The sequence below is a fragment of the Anomaloglossus baeobatrachus genome, chromosome 4 (genome assembly GCF_048569485.1).
Source record: "Anomaloglossus baeobatrachus isolate aAnoBae1 chromosome 4, aAnoBae1.hap1, whole genome shotgun sequence".
Lineage (NCBI taxonomy): Eukaryota > Metazoa > Chordata > Amphibia > Anura > Aromobatidae > Anomaloglossus > Anomaloglossus baeobatrachus.
This window is the reverse complement of record NC_134356.1, coordinates 631,416,658-631,435,890: the sequence shown is the minus strand read 5'-3', so window position 1 is coordinate 631,435,890 and position 19,233 is coordinate 631,416,658. Positions and strand designations below refer to the sequence as shown.

Below are 19,233 nucleotides of genomic sequence, written 5' to 3'. Positions count from 1 at the left end.
AAGATAATGTGCTGAAATGAAACCTGTCAATCATTTTTTTTTATCTTCAACATAAAAAACAGAGTTGACCCCTTAAATAAGTTAGATGAAAGAAAAATTTAAAGGGGTGGTTCACACATATTTTTTATTGTTTAGTTCGATATTATATTGAGAAGCAATGTTTCTCTCAAATACCTTGTGTTGGCAATAGTGCCTGTGAGAGGCGCTATTGCAGACCGCTGTTCCCCGCTCCAGGGACGTCACAGTCAAGTGCCGCACACGTTACATCTGTGCAGCCGGCTGCATTCTTCCAGACTCACTGAGCTGTGGGCAGTGTTTCACCACTCTCACAGCCCATCTGCTCCCCCCTCCCTCATAGCACAGCACGTCTCCTGTTCCCCCCTCCCTCCTCCCTCACAGCCCATCTGCTCCCTGCTCCCCCCTCACAGCAGAACGCTGCAAGCAAGAGACGCGACGCTCTGTGCTGTGAGGGGGGAGGGAGAGGGGAGCAGGGAGAGGAGAGGAGCAGGGAGAGGCGAGGAGGAGGGAGAGGGGAGGAGCAGGGAGAGGGGAGGAGGAGGGAGAGGGGAGGATGAGGGAGAGGGGAGGAGGAGGGAGAGGGGAGGAGGAGGGAGAGGGGAGGAGGAGGGAGAGAGGGGAGGAGGAGGGAGAGGGGGGGGGGGGAGGGAGAGGGGGGGAGGGAGCAGATGGGCTGTGACAGCGGTGAAACACCGCCCACAGCTCAGTGAGTCTGGAAGACTGCAGCCGGCTGCACGGATGTGACGTGTGCGGCACTTGACGTGACGTCACCGGAGCGGGGAACGGCTGTCTGCAATAGCGCCTCTCACAGGCACTATTGCCAACATAAGGTTATATATATTGTTTCTCAATATAATATCGAATTAGACAATAAAAAATATGGGTGAATCACCCCTTTAATCTTCGCAAAACTTTCCATTTTCTTAAATGTTGGCAGTATTTAGGTAACAGCTGCTCTGACCTGAAATATATGTAACTGAGTGATCACTGCAATAAGTTGTGTTGAACTTAGCACTGCTGCGCTGCGCTCCCGTCCGGGTGTGTCCACTGCTCAGGAACACAACTGAGAATACATTCATGTAAAGCTCTGAACTCAACTATTTCTTATCGGGACCATTGTTTTAGCTGATTAGGAATGGATGACAAAACTGTACAGGGAAAAAAAAAAACCAAAAAAAAACCTGATGGCACGAAGTCTGTCAGCACAGCGTCAGTGTTCTTTCTTTAGCACAAAAGTCAATAAGATGACAGATGTAACAGGAAACGGTCACGAGTGATCAAACTGTTTACCTAGATAACCGTACAATTTACAGTAAAACAGAGAAAAACTGCCTCTATGTACAAGAATATAACTACTATAATACTGCCCCTATGTACAAGAATATAACTGCTATAATACTGCCCCTATGTACAAGAATATAACTACTATAATACTGCCCCTATGTACAAGAATATAACTACTATAATACTGCCCCCATGTACAAGAACATAACTACTATAATACTGCTCCTATGTACAAGAATATAACTACTATAATACTGCTCCTATGTACAAGAATATACCTACTATAATACTGCCCCTATGTACAAAAATATAACTACTATAATACTGCCCCCTATGTACAAGAATATACCTACTATAATACTGCCTTCTATATACAAGAATATACCTACTATAATACTGCCTTCTATATATAAGAATATAACTACTAAAGTACTGCCTTCTATGAACAAGAATATACCTACTATAATACTGCCTTCTATGAACAAGAATATACCTACTATAATACTGCCTTCTATATACAAGAATATAACTACTATAATACTGCCTTCTATGAACAAGAATATACCTACTATAATACTGCCTTCTATATACAAGAATATATCTACTATAATACTGCCTTCTATATACACAAGAATATAACTACTATAATACTGCCTTCTATGAACAAGAATATAACTACTATAATACTGCCTTCTATATACAAGAATATACCTACTATAATACTGCCTTCTATATACAAGAATATACCTACTACAATACTGCCTTCTATATACACAAGAATATAACTACTATAACACTGCACATATATACAAGAATATAACTACTATAATACTGCCTTCTATGAACAAGAATATATCTACTATAATACTGCCTTCTATATACAAGTATATAACTACTATAATACTGACTTCTATATACAAGTATATAACTACTATAATACTGCCCCCTATGTACAAGAATATAACTACTATAATACTGCTCCTATGTACAAGAATATAACTACTATAATTCTGCTCCGATGTACAAGAATATAACTACTATATTACTGCCCCCATCTACAAGAATATAACCTCTATAATACTGCTTCTATGTACAAGAATATAACTACTATAATACTGCCTTCTATATACACAAGAATATAACTACTATAATACTGCCCATATATACAAGAATATAACTACTATAAGGCTATGTGTCCACGGTAGAATGTACCTGCGGATTTTTCTGTATGAAAATCCGCGACTTTCGCGGCAAATCCGCACCTTTTTTTTGCAGCGGATTTGCCGCGGATTTACCACGAATTTGCCGCGGATTTTGATGCGGATTTTTTTTTTCCCCATTCTATACCCAAAATCCGCACCAAAATCCGCAACAATAATTGACATGCTGCAGATTTTTCCGGATCAAAATCCGCGGCAAATCCGCCGCGGCAAAATCCGCAGCATGGACACAGCATTTCCAAAATGCCATTGAAATGGCTTGGAAGTGCCGCTGCTGCAGATTTTCGGAAAATCCGCAGTAAATCCGCGGCAAAATCCGCGCAAAATCTGCAGCGTGGGCACATAGCCTAATACTGCCTTCTATGTACAAGAATATAACTACTATAATACTGCCTGCTATGTACAAGAATATAACCTCTATAATACTGCTTCTATGTACAAGAATATAACCTCTATAATACTGCTTCTATGTACAAAAATATAACTACTATAATACTGCCCCTAAGTACTAGAATATACAGTCATATGAAAAAGTTTGGGCACCCCTATTAATGTTAACCTTTTTTCTTTATAACAATTTGGGTTTTTGCTATTTCAGTTTCATATATCTAATAACTGATGGACTGAGTAATATTTCTGGATTGAAATGAGGTTTATTGTACTAACAGAAAATGTGCAATCCGCATTTAAACTAAATTTGACTGGTGCAAAAGTATGGGCACCCTTATCAATTTCTTGATTTGAACACTCCTAACTACTTTTTACTGACTTACTAAAGCACTAAATTGGTTTTGTAACCTCATTGAGCTTTGACCTTCATAGGCAGATGTATCCAATCAGGAGAAAAGGTATTTAAGGTGGCCACTTGCAAGTTGTTCTCCTATTTGAATCTCCTATGAAGAGTGGCATCATGGGCTCCTCAAAACAACTCTCAAATGATCTGAAAGCAAAGATTATTCAACATAGTTGTTCAGGGGAAGGTACAAAAAATTGTCTCAGAGATTTAAACTGTCAGTTTCCACTGTGAGGAACATAGTAAGGAAATGGAAGAACACAGGTACAGTTCTTGTTAAGCCCAGACGTGGCAGACCAAGAAAAATATCAGAAAGGCAGAGAAGAAGAATGGTGAGAACAGTCAAGGACAATCCACAGACCACCTCCAAAGACCTGCAGCATCATCTTGCTGCAGATGGTGTTAATATGCATCAGTCAACAATACAGCGCACGTTGCACAAGGAGAAGCTGTATGGGAGAGTGATGCGAAAGAAGCCGTTTCTGCAAGCACGCCACAAACAGAGTCGCCTGAGGTATGCAAAAGCACATTTGGACAAGCCAGTTACATTTTGGAAGAAGGTCCTGTGAACTGATGAAACAAAGATTGAGTTGTTTGGTCATACAAAAAGGCGTTATGCATGGAGGCAAAAAACACGGCATTCCAAGAAAAGCACTTGCTATCCACAGTGAAATTTGGTGTAGGTTCCATCATGCTTTGGGGCTGTGTGGCCAATGCCGGCACCGGGAATCTTGTTAAAGTTGAGGGTCGCATGGATTCAACTCAGTAGCAGCAGATTCTTGACAATAATGTGCAAGAATCAGTCACGAAGTTGAAGTTACGCAGGGGATGGATATTTCAGCAAGACAATGATCCAAAACACCGCTCCAAATCTACTCAGGCATTCATGCAGAGGAACAATTACAATGTTCTGGAATGGCCATCCCAGTCCCCAGACCTGAATATCATTGAAAATCTGTGGGATGATGTGAAGCGTGCTGTCCATGCTCGGCGACCATCAAACTTAACTGAACTGGAATTGTTTTGTAAACAGGAATGGTCAAATATACCTTCATCCAGGATCCAGGAACTCATTAAAAGCTACAGAAAGCGACTAGAGGCTGCTATTTTTGCAAAAGGAGGATCTACAAAATATTAATGTCACTTTTATGTTGAGGTGCCCATACTTTTGCACCGGTCAAATTTTGTTTAAATGCGGATTGCACATTTTCTGTTGGTACAATAAACCTCATTTCAATCCAGAAATATTACTCAGTCCATCAGTTATTAGATATAAAACTGAAATAGCAAAAACCCAAATTGTTATAAAAAAAAGGGTTAACATTAATAGGGGCGCCCAAACTTTTTCATATGACTGTAACTACTATAATACTGCCCCTATGTACAAGAATATAACTACTATAATACTGCTCCTATGAACAAGAATGAGTTATATGATGTTGCCAAATATCATGGCGTTCACAAATATATCAGTACCATATATAAGAGAGACATATATACTATGACACAGGTTTCATGTAATTTTCACAATATAATAAAGAATACCTGTTATGTTCAAGATGTAATATGTGGTCTTTGCCTTCAGCCTGGATAACGTATGACAGACCCTGCAAAATACAAGAATGGAGGAATGGAGTTACCCAATTCCTAGACGTGTAGTTATGATGACTACGGTATCTATATATAAATACACACATACAGTACATTATATATATATATATATATATATATATATACACACTAGCTGTACTACCCGGCTTCGCCCGGGTTAATAACTGCTGTTAACAAAATAGAATGTATTAACAAAAATGTATTCTGCACACAAAAACCACAAAACAAATACCGTATATACTGGCGTATAAGACGACTTTTTACCCCCTTAAAATAATGGCTACAGTGGGGGGTCGTCTTATACGCCGGATATACGGGGGGGGGGGGGGGGGTGTGTATGTACACTGCAGCGTCCAGGGGAGGTGGGGGCAGCAGCTCTGGAGCACAGGGGAACGCTGCGGGCTGCAGCCTTTGATCTCCTGCACCCGCTCATATAATATGCACAGCCGCTGTCCATCTCCAATGGTGCTGAAATCGCACGCAGTGAGGGGCTGGGGCAGCGGTGCATATTCTATGAGCCTGCGTCCCAGTGTGATCGCACATGTCCCCCATGTGTTAGATTTGGCCCCCAGGCTGCTGCTCATTCTAAAATAAAAAAGCTTTACTTACCCCTGCAGCGTTTCTCCCCGTGTCCCTGCTTCCACTGTGATCAGGCAGAGAGCTCAGCCTGCTGTGCCGATCACATGACCGCACTGAGAACCAGGAAGTGGAAGAACAGAAGCACGGAGCCAGACAGGAGGGAGCTCAGCGCTGCAGGAGATAAGGAAAGAGGGTTTTATTTTACTATGGGCAGCAGCCTAGGGGCCATATCTGACACAGGGGGACTTGTGCGATCTATAGGGGCCATGGGCAGCACTATGGGGGCGATATCTGACACAGAGGGACTTGTGCGATCTATATAGGGGCCATGGGCAGCACTATGGGGGAGATATCTAAAACAGGGGGACTTGTGCCCATTATGGGCCCCGGTGAGCTGCTTCTAACCCCCCAGATGTATGCCCTGCCAATCCCCCCCCCCCCCCCGCCGATGCCGCGGGTGCAGGCCCCACAGAGCAGCAGAGTTGTGTGTATTTGTCTGTATGTAGCAGAGTTGTATGTGTTTGTCTGTATGTAGCAGAGTTGTATGTGTTTGTCTGTATGTAGCAGAGTTGTATGTGTTTGTATGTAGCAGAGTTGTATGTGTTTGTCTGTATGTAGCAGAGTTGTGTGTGTTTGTCTGCATGTAGCAGAGTTGTATGTGTTTGTCTGTATGTAGCAGAGTTGTATGCGTTTGTCTGTATGTAGCAGAGTTGTGTGTGTTTGTCTGTATGTAGCAGAGTTGTATGTGTTTGTCTGTATGTAGCAGAGTTGTATGTGTTTGTCTGTAGCAGAGTTGTGTGTGTGTGTTTGTCTGTATGTAGCAGAGTTGTATGTGTTTGTCTGTATGTAGCAGAGTTGTATGTGTTTGTCTGTATGTAGCAGAGTTGTGTGTGTGTGTTTGTCTGTATGTAGCAGAGTTGTATGTGTTTGTCTGTATGTAGCAGAGTTGTGTGTGTGTATTTGTCTGTATGTAGCAGAGTTGTATGTGTTTGTCTGTATGTAGCAGAGTTGTATGCGTTTGTCTGTATGTAGCAGAGTTGTGTGTGTTTGTCTGTATGTAGCAGAGTTGTATGTGTTTGTATGTAGCAGAGTTGTATGTGTTTGTCTGTAGCAGAGTTGTGTGTGTGTGTTTGTCTGTATGTAGCAGAGTTGTATGTGTTTGTCTGTATGTAGCAGAGTTGTGTGTGTGTGTTTGTCTGTATGTAGCAGAGTTGTGTGTGTTTGTCTGTTTGTAGCAGAGTTGTGTGTGTTTGTCTGCATGTAGCAGAGTTGTGTGTGTTTGTCTGTTTGTAGCAGAGTTGTGTGTGTTTGTCTGTTTGTAGCAGAGTTGTGTGTGTTTGTCTGTTTGTAGCAGAGTTGTGTGTGTCTGTTTGTAGCAGAGTGTAGTACCATTGTTTCAGTCCAGTTGTGGCTTTATACAGCAGGGAGGAGCATTCCTTGCTGTACTAAGTGAACATTGGAGCGATTGATCTGTCAATGGCCCTTTAAAAACATATTGTACGGCTCTCGCGGAATTAAAATTAACATGTTGCAATCAAAGCAGACTTTTTTTCATTTGGGAGCGGGGTAGTCTTATACAGTGAGTATATCCCAAATTCTATATTTTTAGGGCAGAAGTTGGGGGTCGTCTTATACGCCCAGTCGTCTTATACGCCGGCATATACGGTAGATATAAATGTGATTATTAAAAGGCAAAAACTAAGCTACTAGAAGCATTTCACAACATATATTTCAACACCACAGATATTGGCATGACAACGCAAGGGTATGTCTCGGCTGGGTTGCCGGTGTGGGCTCCCGGGGGTGCAGCAGCCACCGGGAGTCGGGGCTCCGTGTGGGTGCGGGGAAAAGTGTTGGGTGTCGTCTTATCGGCCCGTAGTTTGGGCTGTTAGCTGAGCCGCTGATCACAGGCTCTTTAGCGCACGCGCTGTGGCGACGGTTGTCACTGTAATGACGTCATTCTTTATTTTTTTAAAAAAACATCATTTTGGAGCAAGACAGACAGAATAAGGCAATTTATTTATATCTATTTCTATCTCCGTGCCCGTATCCTTGCCCGTGTCCGATTCCTAGCCCGTGTCCATCTCTTTGCGCCCGTGTCAGTCTCTTTCCAGGGCTGTCTATTTCTCCGTCTATCTGTCTGTCTCTTTCCCCATCTGTCTCTGTCTCTGTTTGTCTGTCTCTATCCATCTCTCCAACAACATCATATAACCTCACGCATAAGCTTCTTATACTAACAGTTTATTTTGTTCCCATAGCAACCACTGACAGTCGCTATTAATAGCCTATAGCTCCCACCTCCATTCAGTTTAATGGCGGCAGGATTTTAGAGACTAACTGTAAAGCGCGGGGTTACATTTTTCTGTCAAAACATAGTCTATGACGTTCCCTGGGTCACATGGGGTGTCTGTGCAAAATTTCATGATTGTAAATGCAATGGTGCGGATTCCTTTAGGGGACACACTCACACACACACACACACACCACTCACACTCACACACACACACACACACACACACCACACACACACACCACACACTCACACCACACACACTCACACCACTCACACTCACACCACTCACACTCACACCCACACCACTCACACCCACACCACTCACACCCACACCACTCACACTCACACCACTCACACCCACACCACTCACACTCACACCACTCACACTCACACCACTCACACTCACACCACTCACACTCACAATCTGAGAGATTTTTTTCTTCTGTTTAGTTGATTAGTTAAATATATTCATTAAACACTTTAGTCCAGGAGATGCAATGGTTACCTCTTTTAAGGAGCCGGACACATCTCTTCTTAGACGAGTCAGTTTCTGGGGTATTATAATTTCATAAGAAGAAAGAAAAGATGATGGATCCAGACCTGCAAACGAGCACAAAGATCGGACATTAAAGCAGTTGGAGAGATTTATCTTATATCAGGGTAGAAAATAAAGAAAATACAACACTGGCGCTTAAAGGGTTATTCCCATCTCCAAGATCCTATCCCAATATGTAGTAGGTGGAATAATAATAATAATAATAATATTAGCATATCCCTCCAATTAGAAATGTAGTAGTATAGTTCTCCTGATTAGCCATCCTTTTACCTCATGTGCAGGGCATTAAAGTAGCTTGTGTATTCATGGTTACAACCACTACCAACTATTTAACTAGCACTATATGAGTGATTGGAACCATGGATACCTAAGGTCCTGCAATGCCCTGCACATGAGGTAAGTGACATGGCTATATCAGGAGAACTATACTACATTTCTAATTTGAGGTATTTTCTAATATTATTATTGTGAGGCAAATCCCGGGATATGAAGATGAATTATGACTTCCAGTCATAATCGCTCATCACTCCCTGGCAGTGCCCCCCTCCCTTCTTGTCCTCAATGTCCAGCATCTGTGAAGGTGTCACATCCCATGGCCATCTCCTATGATATGGAAATTAGATGATGTGGGAACAATGGACACAGGAGGACTCCCTGCCGTGACCCTGTGGTAGGAGCTGCTATCTAATTAGCAAGCTTGGAAGTATCCAGACAGAACGACTCCAGTAAAAAACGGTTCATATCTCGCAAGCCATATTTCCGATAAATATGGCAACCATAAAAATGGTGTCTCCGCATGCGGACGATGCTGGCACACCCTTTTTATGGGAGCGGGAGCTTGGGAAATACCCCAGGCGTGATATCAGCCAATGGGGAACTAGTAGACAAGTCATGAGTCCTCTCATTCTGTAGCTAAATTCATAGCTGTCACAATGAGAGCATTGGCGTCCGCCTACGACGCTCCCAGGCCAAGTTATGGCCATATTCCATGTTGTGGATTTTGTCCATAACTCCAGCCAGGGGTGGAGCAGTGCTCCCTCTGAGGTCACGAAGGTAGGAGGGGACCTGGATTTGCCCAGGTTGATAACCCTACTTCGGCCATTTTCCAGTGTTCTTTCGCTGGGGGTCACGTGTAGGAAACATCTGTGGGAGTTCCTGGAAACCTGGTCTACAGCGCCCCCCTGTGGCCAGACGCACAAGGTAACTGCGGGAACTGTGTATGCCTGTTTGTAAACCATGCTTTATCTGTAACTGTACTCTGACCTATGTATATTCTGTAGATTCCCTATTGTATATATTGTAGTTTCTAGTGTGCTTTAGGCTGATTAAATTATATAATTAATCTTGGGCTGTTCTGTTATCTCGATCTTGAATCCCACGTCTGTGTGTTCGGCTAATAGTTACCGTAAAGCGGTTGGTGGCAGCGAGTTGTGCCAAGGATTATTGTGGGGAGGCCAGTGAGATTCGGGGAGATTTTATATATTCCGCCCGCGGAGGTCGGGGGAATATATACCCTACTCTCACCGGGGACCCTTCAATAATCGGCATAAGTAGTATAGCGGCCTCCTTGCTTATTGTCGGGCAATTCCATAATTGGCCTGACTATAAGAGGGGCGCTAGAGAGCGCGTCACGTGCTCTGTCTGTCGGTCGGGAGGTATAAAGGAGGGGTGACCCCCACTTGTTACCCCCCCGATTGTGACGTACTGGTAGCCAGCGCGGGGGATTTCTGAGTGACCCCCCCCGGTGGTTCGTGACATATTGGTGGCATAGCGGTGGGATCGAGATAATAGTGTGTGTGAGTGTGAGACCCATACTCCCAGACACTAAAGACTGCCTGCAGCAGCTGTGGCTGCTGGGGTCTTCAGACTAGCTCAACACTAGAGTGTCAGAGTGCAGATACTGTAAGGTGTGTGGAGGCATCAGGTGTCAGTTCTGTGTCAGTGACCAAAAGTCTGCAAGAATGGCTGATGGCACCAGGAGCAGAGCTAGGCAACTGGCCAATGCTAAAGCAGGAGCCGAAGAGAGGGAGGACGGTGCTGTGGACAGTAATGAGGAGGTTGCCCACGAGTCCTCCAGGAGCTCGACGCCAGAAAACAGCTCTGCAGAGGACATTGCACAACCTGGCAATTATGGACAAGATGAGGAGCAGCTCACCCAAGGGCCCTTCCTCTCTATAGATCGCAAATTAAATTAAACCCCCCCAAGCCCGAAAAAAAGACCCAAACGAGCCAGATGCCAGCCCTCCGCTCTGCAATGGACAGTGAATCACCTGGCTCTGCAGCGTGCCGCAGATCACCACTTGCCAATCCCTCCGGCCTGAGAGGTGCAGAGGCCCTCCTTCAAGCTGCCTTGGCCAGGCTTACAGCTGGAGACCGGGATACCTACGAGATACTCATGGCCGAGCGTGAGCGACAGGCAGCGCGTGACGCTGAGGCTGCGGAGCGGCAAGCAGCGCGTGACGCTGAGGCTGCGGAACGGCAAGCAGCGCGTGAGGCTGCGGAGCGGCAGGCAGCGCGTGAAGAGCGAGAGCGACAGGCAGACCGTGACTACCAGCTGCAGCTAGCTCAGCTCCGGCCCTCATCAGCCACATGTGACCTTCAAAACACCAAACTTCCAAAGGTCCGTGTTGAGGACTTCCCAGTGCTGGAGAAGGATGGAGACTTGGACTCTTTCTTGACTGCTTTTGAACGGACTTGCTTGCAGCACCATCTGGACAAGGACCAGTGGGCCAAATACCTGACCCCCCGTTTAAGGGGTAAGGCCCTGGAAATCCTTGGGGACTTGCCTGCTGAGGCAGATCAGGGCTACGACACCATCAAGCGGGCCCTGATCCAACAGTACAACCTCACTCCAGAGTCCTACCGCAAGAAGTTCCGGACCCTGCAAAAGGGACCAAAGGACTCCTGGGCTGACCACCGGCGGGCACTTGCCCGAGCTGCCGACCACTGGACCCAAGGCCTGCAGCTTTCCACCGGACCGGAGATCCTGGACTTGTTCATCACGGAGCAACTCTTGTGGAACTGCCCTGAGGATCTCCGCCAGTTCATCCGAGACCAGAAGCCAAAGGGGTCCACGGCTACAGCTGCCCTGGCCGATGACTACACCAACAATCGGGCTCCTGAGGCCAGGAGAGCAGCCACCAGCAGCACCTGGAGAGGGGGTAAGATGAACTCTGCGACTGCCCCACCTGCCCCTAGACTGCAGGGGGTGTCCCCCTCAACTCCCCTCTCCAGGCCCGTGGCAGAACCAAGACGGTGCCACCAGTGCAACTTACCTGGACACTTCAAGGCCATGTGCCCTCAGCGTCCCAAGGCCCCGGCTCCGTCCCCGTCCCAAGGGCCGCCCAAGGTGTATTGTGTGGGTGGGGGTGGTGGTAGGTCCCTGGACAGCTTGCAACCTGTCACCGTCGGCCGGTCTGTGACCATAGGACTGCGAGACAGCGCCTCGGAGGTGACTCTGGTGCGGCCTGACATGGTGTCCCCCCAAGACTTGATCCCGGGAAAAACCCTCGCTGTCTCCGGGATTGGAGGCATTGACCCGGCGCTGCCTGTTGCTGACATTTATGTGGACTGGGGCGCAGGGCGAGGGGTGAGGGAGGTGGGGGTAACTGATCGGATCCCCGCAAACGTGCTACTTGGGACAGATTTGGGGCAGATAACCTCCCAGTTTGGGCCCCCCCCAAGGGCTGAACCTTCAGCCCGTACTGACATGACTCCTAACAATGTTAATGTGTTATCTATGAATGATGTAAGGGAGGAGGGAGTGAACTCTGATATTTCTGCTTGCACAGACACCATAGACACACACACAGCTGCAGCTGTGACAGGGGAGGGGGTCAGAGAAAGGTGTGACAATGCCTCTACAAGTAACCAGCCAGTGAGCTGGGATCTGTTGCCCTCTGCAGGGATAAGCAGAGAGCAGGGTGCTGCAGGGGGAGGACCAGTGTGTGGGGTGGGGGCTACCACAGCAAATGTGGGGTCCCCAAAGATTTCACCGCGGGGTTCTGTTGCTGCAGGAGGGGAACAGGCAGGTGAGATTGGGGCCGGTCCAGGAGCGGAAGTGCTCCCAGGTAAGATCTCGGTGCATGGTTCCCCCACAACCGGGGTGTCAGGAAGCCAGGTAGGTCTGCCTGAACCGGCGACTTGGTCAGGAACGGAGGAGGAGCAGGCACGACCCACGGTCGCAGCGGCTGTGGCCGCTGTCACCCGCAGTGGGAGTGCTGGAAGCCAAGGGGCCTCCCGGAGGTCCGATAGCTCTTCCCCTTCTGACCAAGTGGCAGCCGAGTCAGGTGGAGGCCAGGACACAGGTCCCGGGGTACTGACTGAAGATGTGACAGTCTCGTCGATTCTGGCCACATCTAGTCAGGGGTTTCAGGCAGCGTTAGAAGCTGACGACAGCCTGAAAGCTCTTAAGGAGCAGGCGGCACAGCCTCCCTCGGACTCGGACCCGGAGCGAGTGGTCTGGGACCAAGGACGGCTGTACCGGGCCACGGTCCAGCAGGGTTCACCGGAGGCGTGGCCCAGGGACCGACAGTTGGTGGTACCCTATCCGTTCCGGACGGAGTTGTTGCGGATCGCACATGAGATTCCGATGGCCGGACACCTAGGGATCGCTAAGACCAAGGCCAGGTTAAACCAGCATTTCTACTGGCCAAAAATGGGGGCCGATGTGGCTGCCTACTGCCGTTCGTGTGAAACCTGTCAGAGAGTGGGGAAGGCGGGGCCACACCCCAAAGCCCCACTGGTATCTCTGCCCATCATCGATGAGCCTTTCAGGAGGGTGGCTGTGGATCTGGTCGGCCCGCTGGCCATCCCCAGCAGCTCCGGGAAACGCTTCATACTGACAGTAGTGGACTATGCCACCCGGTACCCAGAAGCAGTGGCCTTGTCGTCCATTCGGGCTGACAAGGTGGCCACCGCATTGCTGGAGATTTTCTCCCGAGTGGGTTTTCCCCAGGAAATGCTCACTGACCGGGGGACCCAATTCATGTCCCAGCTGATGGAGGCCCTCTGTAAGCAAGTCCAGGTGCGACATCTGGTGGCCAGCCCGTACCATCCACAGACTAATGGCCTGTGCGAGCGGTTCAATGGCACCTTAAAGCAGATGCTTAAGATGTTGGTCGACTCCCATGGGCGTGACTGGGAGCGGTATCTCCCACACCTGTTATTTGCTTACCGGGAGGTTCCACAGGCCTCAACAGGATTCTCACCGTTTGAGCTCCTGTACGGGCGACGTGTGCGGGGCCCCCTGGCTCTGGTGAAAGAGGCTTGGGAAGGGGATTTGGCCACCCCTGGAGTGTCGGTTATCGAGTATGTCATGCGCTTCCGGGACAAAATGCAGGCCTTGACGCAACTGGTACACGACAATATGGCTCAAGCCCAGGCCGATCAGAAGCGTTGGTACGACCAGAACGCTTGTGAGAGGACCTACCAAGTGGGTCAAAAGGTGTGGGTACTGGTCCCCGTACCACAGGACAAGCTTCAGGCAGCCTGGGAAGGCCCATACCTCGTGTACCAGCAGCTCAACCCTGTGACGTACCTGGTCACCCTGGACCCTGCCCGTGGAAGGCGGAAGCCCTTCCATGTGAACATGATGAAGGCACATCATGAGCGGGAGGCGTGTGCGCTCCCCGTGTGCAACCTGCCCGAGGAGGGAGAAGCGGAAACCCTCTTGGATATGCTAGCCCAGGTTAGGGCCGGCGGATCCATTGAGGATGTGGAGGTTGGCCACCAGCTCTTGGAGGACCAACGGTCCCAGCTGTGGGCCACCCTCCTCCCCTTCCGGGGGTTGTTTACCAACCAGCCCGGAAGGACTGACTTGGCTGTCCATCACGTGGACACTGGGGATCATCCCCCGATCCGGCGTTCAGCATATCGGGTCTCCCTGGAGGTGCAGCAACACATGCGCCAGGAGATTGACGAGATGCTGAAGCTGGGGGTGATCCAGGCATCCAACAGCGCTTGGGCCTCGCCTGTAGTCCTCGTCCCTAAGAAGGACCGAACCACTCGGTTCTGCGTGGACTACAGGGGGCTCAATGCTGTCACGGTCGCCGATGCGTACCCAATGCCACGCATCGATGACCTGCTCGATCAGTTGGCCGGGGCTCAGTACCTGACCATCATGGATCTGAGCCGGGGATATTGGCAGATCCCCCTGACTCGCAAGGCCAGGGAACGCTCTGCCTTTATTACCCCATTTGGACTGTACGAGTCCACGGTGATGCCATTCGGGATGAGGAATGCCCCTGCCACTTTCCAGCGGATGGTCAACACCCTGCTCAAGGGACTTGAAGGGTACGCGGCCGCGTACCTGGATGACATTGCCGTCTTCAGTCCCACCTGGGAAGATCACCTAGAGCATCTAGCACAGGTGCTCAGGCGGATCCACCAGGCAGGTTTGACCATCAAGCCGGGAAAGTGTCAGCTGGCCATGAGCGAGGTCCAGTACCTCGGTCACCGGGTAGGCGGGAGAACACTGAAGCCCGAGCCTGAGAAAGTGGAGGCCATCGCATCCTGGCCCACCCCCAGGACCAAGAAGCAGGTGATGTCCTTCTTGGGGACCGCTGGGTACTATAGGAGGTTTGTTCCACGCTATAGTAGCCTGGCAAAGCCCTTGACGGACCTCACCAAGAAGAAGCTGCCCTCTGCAGTCGATTGGACAATGGACTGCGAGACAGCCTTCCAGGCCCTAAAGGACGCCCTGTCCAGCCCGCCCGTGCTACAGGCAGCCGACTTCACGCGGCCGTTTGTAGTACAGACCGACGCCAGTGACTTCGGCCTCGGTGCGGTGCTCAGCCAGGTGGACTCTGCGAGCCAAGAGCACCCAGTCTTGTACCTGAGCAGGAAGCTGTTACCAAGGGAAGTGGCCTATTCCACGATGGAGAAGGAGTGCCTGGCCATAGTGTGGGCCCTGCAGCGTCTGCAACCCTATCTATACGGGCGCCACTTCATCGTGGAGACGGACCACAATCCCCTCAGCTGGTTGCACACCGTCTCTGGGACGAATGGGCGATTGTTGCGATGGAGCCTTGCGCTCCAGCAATACAACTTCACCATTCGCCACAAAAGGGGCCGTGACCACGGTAACGCAGACGGGCTGTCCCGACAAGGAGAGGTCGCGGACGGGCGCACGGGGGAACACCGGAGTGTGCTGCCCCCTAGCGCCCTCAAAAGGGGGGAGGTGTGAGGCAAATCCCGGGATATGAAGATGAATTATGACTTCCAGTCATAATCGCTCATCACTCCCTGGCAGTGCCCCCCTCCCTTCTTGTCCTCAATGTCCAGCATCTGTGAAGGTGTCACATCCCATGGCCATCTCCTATGATATGGAAATTAGATGATGTGGGAACAATGGACACAGGAGGACTCCCTGCCGTGACCCTGTGGTAGGAGCTGCTATCTAATTAGCAAGCTTGGAAGTATCCAGACAGAACGACTCCAGTAAAAAATGGTTCATATCTCGCAAGCCATATTTCCGATAAATATGGCAACCATAAAAATGGTGTCTCCGCATGCGGACGATGCTGGCACACCCTTTTTATGGGAGCGGGAGCTTGGGAAATACCCCAGGCGTGATATCAGCCAATGGGGAACTAGTAGACAAGTCATGAGTCCTCTCATTCTGTAGCTAAATTCATAACTGTCACAATGAGAGCATTGGCGTCCGCCTACGACGCTCCCAGGCCAAGTTATGGCCATATTCCATGTTGTGGATTTTGTCCATAACTCCAGCCAGGGGTGGAGCAGTGCTCCCTCTGAGGTCACGAAGGTAGCAGGGGACCTGGATTTGCCCAGGTTGATAACCCTACTTCGGCCATTTTCCAGTGTTCTTTCGCTGGGGGTCACGTGTAGGAAACATCTGTGGGAGTTCCTGGAAACCTGGTCTACAGCGCCCCCCTGTGGCCAGACGCACAAGGTAACTGCGGGAACTGTGTATGCCTGTTTGTAAACCATGCTTTATCTGTAACTGTACTCTGACCTATGTATATTCTGTAGATTCCCTATTGTATATATTGTAGTTTCTAGTGTGCTTTAGGCTGATTAAATTATATAATTAATCTTGGGCTGTTCTGTTATCTCGATCTTGAATCCCACGTCTGTGTGTTCGGCTAATAGTTACCGTGAAGCGGTTGGTGGCAGCGAGTTGTGCCAAGGATTATTGTGGGGAGGCCAGTGAGATTCGGGGAGATTTTATATATTCCGCCCGCGGAGGTCGGGGGAATATATACCCTACTCTCACCGGGGACCCTTCAATAATCGGCATAAGTAGTATAGCGGCCTCCTTGCTTATTGTCGGGCAATTCCATAATTGGCCTGACTATAAGAGGGGCGCTAGAGAGCGCGTCACGTGCTCTGTCTGTCGGTCGGGAGGTATAAAGGAGGGGTGACCCCCACTTGTTACCCCCCCGATTGTGACGTACTGGTAGCCAGCGCGGGGGATTTCTGAGTGACCCCCCCGGTGGTTCGTGACAATTATTATTATTATTATTACTACACCTACTACATATTGGGACAGGATTTTGAAGATGGGAGTACCTCTTTAAGGTGGACGCATTACACTGGGGAACAAATGAGAAAAAAAATATGTTTTGTTGCCTCAGTATTAGGCTTGATTTTAGGCATATTCAGTCCTCTGATTCAGAATATGGCCTTATTTTTTGTAGCAGTTCTACTTTTTGTGATATGTGGGCAACTGTACATTATAGAATCAATAATGGCGCCCGGAGTCAGCACCTGTGCAGATGGAGCTCTCGACTCAAGACCTCATCTGCGCACACGCCGCCTCCGGCCCATTGATATCCCAGAAGCAGACTTAAGGAAAATGCCGCACGGAGGTAGCGCCTATGCAGATGAGATCTCGGCTTGTCATTGACTCCGGGCGCCATTTTGTTGAAGCCCGCACTGCTGATAGTTTCCGGATGATCCTCCTGCCTCACAGCGGCCGCAGCGAGCATCTGGGACACTTACCGCACCAGCTGCAGCATCGCCCTACTCCACCGCCGCCCCTGCCTCCTGTGACCCCGCTCCACCACCCTCCCTGCAGTAAGACACCACTGGATTCTAAGATGGACCCCATATTATTTTTTTTTTACATTTTTTCCCCTCTAAATTTGGGGTACATATTATAAAAATGAAAAATATGGTAACTGACCATCTTTGAATCTATACCGACCCTAATTTGGCTTCAACTACTTCTGCAGAAAATTTCCAGTGCTGACCATGGAGAAACTAAAGGCGGAAATTTTTGACGGTCTACAAATCAGAAGACTCATTAAAAGATCTATACTGAACGATGCTGAGGCAGATGCATGGTCTTCTTTCACTATGGTTGTAGAGAATTTTCTTGGAAACCATAAAGCAGATAATTATACTGCACTAGAAGAAAGAATGCTATCCTCTTTCCGTCACCTTGGCTTTACAATGAGTATCAAACTGCATTATCTCCACAGACATTTGGATCGTTTCCCAGAAAACTCTCATGACCTAAGTATAGAGCAAGGTGAATGATACCACCAAGATTTAAGAACTATAGAAGAAAGATACCGAGGACACTAGGACACTCGCATGATGGCGGATTGCTGCTGGTCTATTCAGAGTGATTGCCCTGGCACAACTCACCAAAAAATCTTTAAAGGGCAGGTGTCGTAAAAAAATATATATATTTTTTTAATAACTGAAAAAAATGTAAAGTATTAATGTTTTTATGTTGTTTAAATAAAATTGTTTTTAATTGAGAAAAATATAAAAAAAAAAAATAAAGTTTGATATATTCTACTCTTAAACACTAGGGGGAGCAGCTGCTGAATTCCTACTGTAGAAATAGCTCACATTACAGCTGCAGTAAAGTGGGCGGAGTCTGCTCTCCTGTGTGTGATGTCACCTCCCCCTCCTAATCTGGGGGTTTCCAACAGGATAAGAGTATGAAGTTTAGGATCACAGTGCGGAGCCATTTTGTTGGTGACCACAGAGTGATCCTAATATGTCTAAAGTGTCACTAAGGCCAGCTGCATAGTGCTCCACTGTATCCCAAACCACACTGTATCCCAGTGCCCCCACACTGCCTAATGACTGTATCCCAATGCCCCCACACTGCCTACTGACTGTATCAAACTGCCCCCACACTGCCTACTGACTGTATCCCAATGCCCCCACACTGCCTAATGACTGTATCCCAATGCCCCACACTGCCTGCTGACTGTATCCCACTGCCCCCACACTGCCTACTGACTGTATCCCACTGCCCCCACACTGCCTACTGACTGTATCCCTGTGCCCCCACACTGCCTACTGACTGTATCAAACTGCCCCCACACTGCTTACTGACTGTATCCCAATGCCCCACACTGCCTACTGACTGTATCCCACTGCCTCCACACTGCCTACTGACCGTATCCCAGTGCCCACACACTGCCTACTGACTGTATCCCAATGTCCCCACACTGCCTACTGACTGTATCCCAATGTCCCCACACTGCCTACTGACTGTATCCCAATGTCCCCACACTGCCTACTGACTGTATCCCAATGCCCCCACACTGCCTACTCACTGTATCCCAATGTCCCCACACTGCCTACTGACCGTATCCCACTGCCCAAACACTGCCTACTGACCGTATCCCAATGTCCCCACACTGCCTACTGACTGTATCCCAATGTCCCCACACTGCCTACTGACTGTATCCCAATGTCCCCACACTGCCTACTGACTGTATCCCAATGTCCCCACACTGCCTACTGACTGTATCCCAATGTCCCCACACTGCCTACTGACTGTATCCCAATGCACCCACACTGCCTACTCACTGTATCCCAATGCACCCACACTGCCTACTGACTGTATCCCACTGCCCCCACACTGCCTACTGACTGTATCCCAATG

General features: G+C 48.6%; 1 protein-coding gene across 1 annotated transcript in view; it reads right to left on the bottom strand.

Annotated features, from left to right (window-relative positions):
* The window catches only part of ADAM9 (ADAM metallopeptidase domain 9), a 162,642-nt gene that overhangs the window by 114,410 nt on the left and 28,999 nt on the right, over window positions 1-19,233 (bottom strand). Inside the window, exons 2-3 of the mRNA XM_075346380.1 lie at window positions 8,304-8,398; window positions 4,861-4,922 (exon numbers count right to left, since the gene is read on the bottom strand). Of these exons, the coding sequence (XP_075202495.1) occupies window positions 4,861-4,922; window positions 8,304-8,398 (157 nt within the window). The remainder of the gene's footprint in view (window positions 1-4,860; window positions 4,923-8,303; window positions 8,399-19,233) is intronic.